Below are 3,187 nucleotides of genomic sequence, written 5' to 3' on the forward strand. Positions count from 1 at the left end.
AGTGGTTTGCTTTTTCCTTCTCCAGCTCATTTTACAGATGAGGTAACTAAGACAAACATGTTGAAGTGACTTCCCAGTATCACACAGCTAGTAAGTATCTGAGGGCCACATTTGAACTCAGGAAGAAGTCTTCCTAACTTTAGGCCTGGCATTCTAACCACTGTGCCACCTTGCAGCCCCAGTACTCAATATATTTATTCAAAAAACCCTTGATTTGTCTTATGATATCACTGTCACAACAGAGGGGTAGTTCTCTAAAAAGTCATATATGACTCTGGACATGCAGATCCCTAGTAGAAGAATGAGCTAGTGAAGGAACTACTTCTTAACTTTAAAGGATACATGTGACACACATATAGCTAGAATGGGTGTATGTAACTTCAATTTCCCCTCTTTAAAGGGATAGACTTCTACAGTTAGTTCAGATTAATGCAGGAAAATGATGAGGAAATCAAGGTCATGCATGAGTGCTGTTAGGCCATTTAATGCCATCTTTCCATGGCTCATCTTCCATCTGTAACACCATCTATGAGGAGGACTTTATAATAGTGTAGGTGGCTGGTGTACTCAGTGCAAAGCAAGCTTCCTACTATAAAGGTAGCCCAAATAGAATATGTGTACATGTGTATGTACTCATGTGTTTATGGTAAAAAAAAAGAATGTCATAATATAGAAATAATACATCATTATTATTTTCAAGGGAATACTCAAGAAACCAATTTGCATCCCATAAGAACTTTATTTAAAAAGGGGAAAAAAATGTTTATCTTCATGCTCCTCCCGTCCTCTGTTCCCAGCCCAGGAGTTTCTTCATTGCCCCTTTCACATCCTTGTTCCTTAGGGTATAGATAAGGGGGTTGATGCTAGGGGTTAAGACAGTGTAGAAAAGGGTAAGGAACTTTCCCTGGTCCTGGGAGTAACTATTAGCTGGTTGAAGATACATGTAGATGATGGTCCCATAGAAGAGAGAAACCACTGCAAGGTGGGAAGAACAGGTATTGAAGGCCTTCTTACGCCCTGCTGCTGATTTGATTCTTAGCACAGCCACAGCAATCAGACCATAGGAGGTAAGAATTAGGGATAGGGGCACAAGAAGGAGGATCACACCAAAGATAAAGGCAAAGGCTTCAACTAGTGTGGTATCTTCGCAAGCCATTGCAATAAGGGCTGGCATCTCACATAGAAAGTGGTCCACTTGATGATGCCCACACCGTGCCAACTGCATAGTCTGGGGGCACATGACAAAAGAATTGAGAAAACCACAGAACCAGGACACAGTTGTCAACTGTAGGCAGAGTCTTGGGTTCATGACAACAGTATAGTGCAAAGGGCGGCAGACAGCAACATAGCGGTCATAGGACATGACACATAGGAGTACACACTCAGTAGAACCTAGTACCATGTAAATATAGAGCTGGGCCACACAACCATTGTAGCTGATAGTCTTCTTAGGACCCCATAGATTCCACAGCAGCTGGGGGACAATGCTAGTAGTAAAGCAGAAGTCCAGGAAGGAGAGGTTGCCTAGGAAGAAGTACATAGGGGTATGTAGTCGGGAATCTGCAATCGACAACACAATAATTGTTGTGTTTCCCAAAAGAGTCAATATGTAGAAGACTAATACAAAAGCAAAGAGAATCATCTCTAGCCAGGGTCGGTCAGAAAAACCCACTAGGATAAATCCCCCTAGTGAGCTGTCATTGACCCTTCCCATCACCTTCACCACCTATCAAAGGAGAAGGAAAATATTATATTGAAAGAAAGGCAGAGACAATCAGAGTCCAAGACCCCTTTTCTTCAGAACATTAAAAACACAGATTTCATAATTCAAATGTTAAGGCTTTATTGAGTAGCTCTCCAGGGTAATGAAATTGTCACTAATTGGCCCATATCCTTCAGAAAAATGTTCTATTGTTCTCAAAATGTAGTTCAAGTATAATTGAGGATCTCTAAGATTCTTTCAGGAGGTTCTCAAGGTCAAAACTATCTTTATAATAAAACTAAGATGTTTTCTTTTTAATATAATAAATATTAATAACTGTATTGATGTGAGTTGTAACCCACATAAACAAAAGCTCTTTGGGGAGTCCTAAAAATAATTTTTAAGAGTTTGAAGGGGGGTTAGGATCAAAAGGTTGTAGAATCACTGGACTGGACAATCTATGAAATTACTTTTAAATCTGATATCCTCTTATTCTAATTGGTTCTATTCTCCCCATTTAAGGCCTGAATATATCTATCCATGCTAGGAGGAGAGAATAGGATCACCAACTTGTCACATGAGGTATTATTTAGGGCACATTCTGACCTGTCTATTTCTAATATCTTCTCCATTGTTCTCTATGCACAAGGAATCTTAGGAAGCCTCTATTTCTTTTTATAGATGAGGAAACCAAGACAGAGAAGTCAAAGAATTTGCCCAAGGTCACATAACTAGCTGGAAACAGAACCAAAACAAGAACTCAGCTCTCCTGACTTACGATAGTGATTTTCCCACTATGCCACATTTGTCTTAAGGAATGAACAGGCTTCAATGTAAGCATCAAGGCAGTTAGCTGTTGAAGGGATTGTTCCATAAACCCTCATGCACCACTGAAAGGAGAGATTTTTAGGGGAAAGATCATTTGCTTCCTAATGTATGTCATTCAAAGCAACAGAACACCATGTCATAAGAGGCTTCTGTTGCTACCCCCCAAGAAATGGATATGGGGAATAGAAGCAGTATCTATCCATACCTTTTTCAAGCAATAAATTCCTTCAGAATAGCTTTGATCTCAATCCCTCATAAACCTACATCACATTTATTGACATTCTGACTATGGTTCTTGTGAAATACAGTTTTAATGTTGAAAGGAACCTTATAGATCATCTAATTTAATCCCTATTAGAAGTACAAATCCTCTCTATAGCATCCCCAACAGATGACCATTTAGCCTTCTTTCTCCCATACCTCCAATAAGGGGAAACAGTGTTTCCTTCTATTAAACCTAAACTGAACTCTATATTATGGGGTAGGTAAGGCAAATATTATTAGCACTATTTTACAAGTGAAGAAACTGAGTTATAAAAATATTTTTGAATGGCCAATCTGGCAACTAATTATTAGTAGACACCGGTTAGGTGCTTGGATATCCAGAATCTTTGTCTAAATTATTTTTGCTGTACTATTCTCTTTCCTCCTTTCCTC

At 39.2% G+C, this 3,187-nt stretch overlaps 1 protein-coding gene across 1 annotated transcript; it reads right to left on the reverse strand.

The window, feature by feature from the left end:
* Positions 1–769: 769 nt before the first annotated feature.
* On the reverse strand, positions 770–1,717 carry LOC123243901 (putative olfactory receptor 2W6). The gene has a single exon (XM_044672043.1). It carries the CDS (start codon positions 1,712–1,714, stop codon positions 770–772), a length of 945 nt encoding a protein of 314 aa, XP_044527978.1. The 5' UTR covers positions 1,715–1,717.
* Positions 1,718–3,187: the final 1,470 nt, after the last annotated feature.

This window comes from Gracilinanus agilis, chromosome 4, assembly GCF_016433145.1.
Source record: "Gracilinanus agilis isolate LMUSP501 chromosome 4, AgileGrace, whole genome shotgun sequence".
NCBI lineage: Eukaryota > Metazoa > Chordata > Mammalia > Didelphimorphia > Didelphidae > Gracilinanus > Gracilinanus agilis.

Excerpts from the sequence above, each read along its gene's own strand:
- LOC123243901 (XM_044672043.1), bottom strand. The coding sequence starts at position 1,714 with ATGGGAAGGGTCAATGACAGCTCACTAGGGGGATTTATCCTAGTGGGT.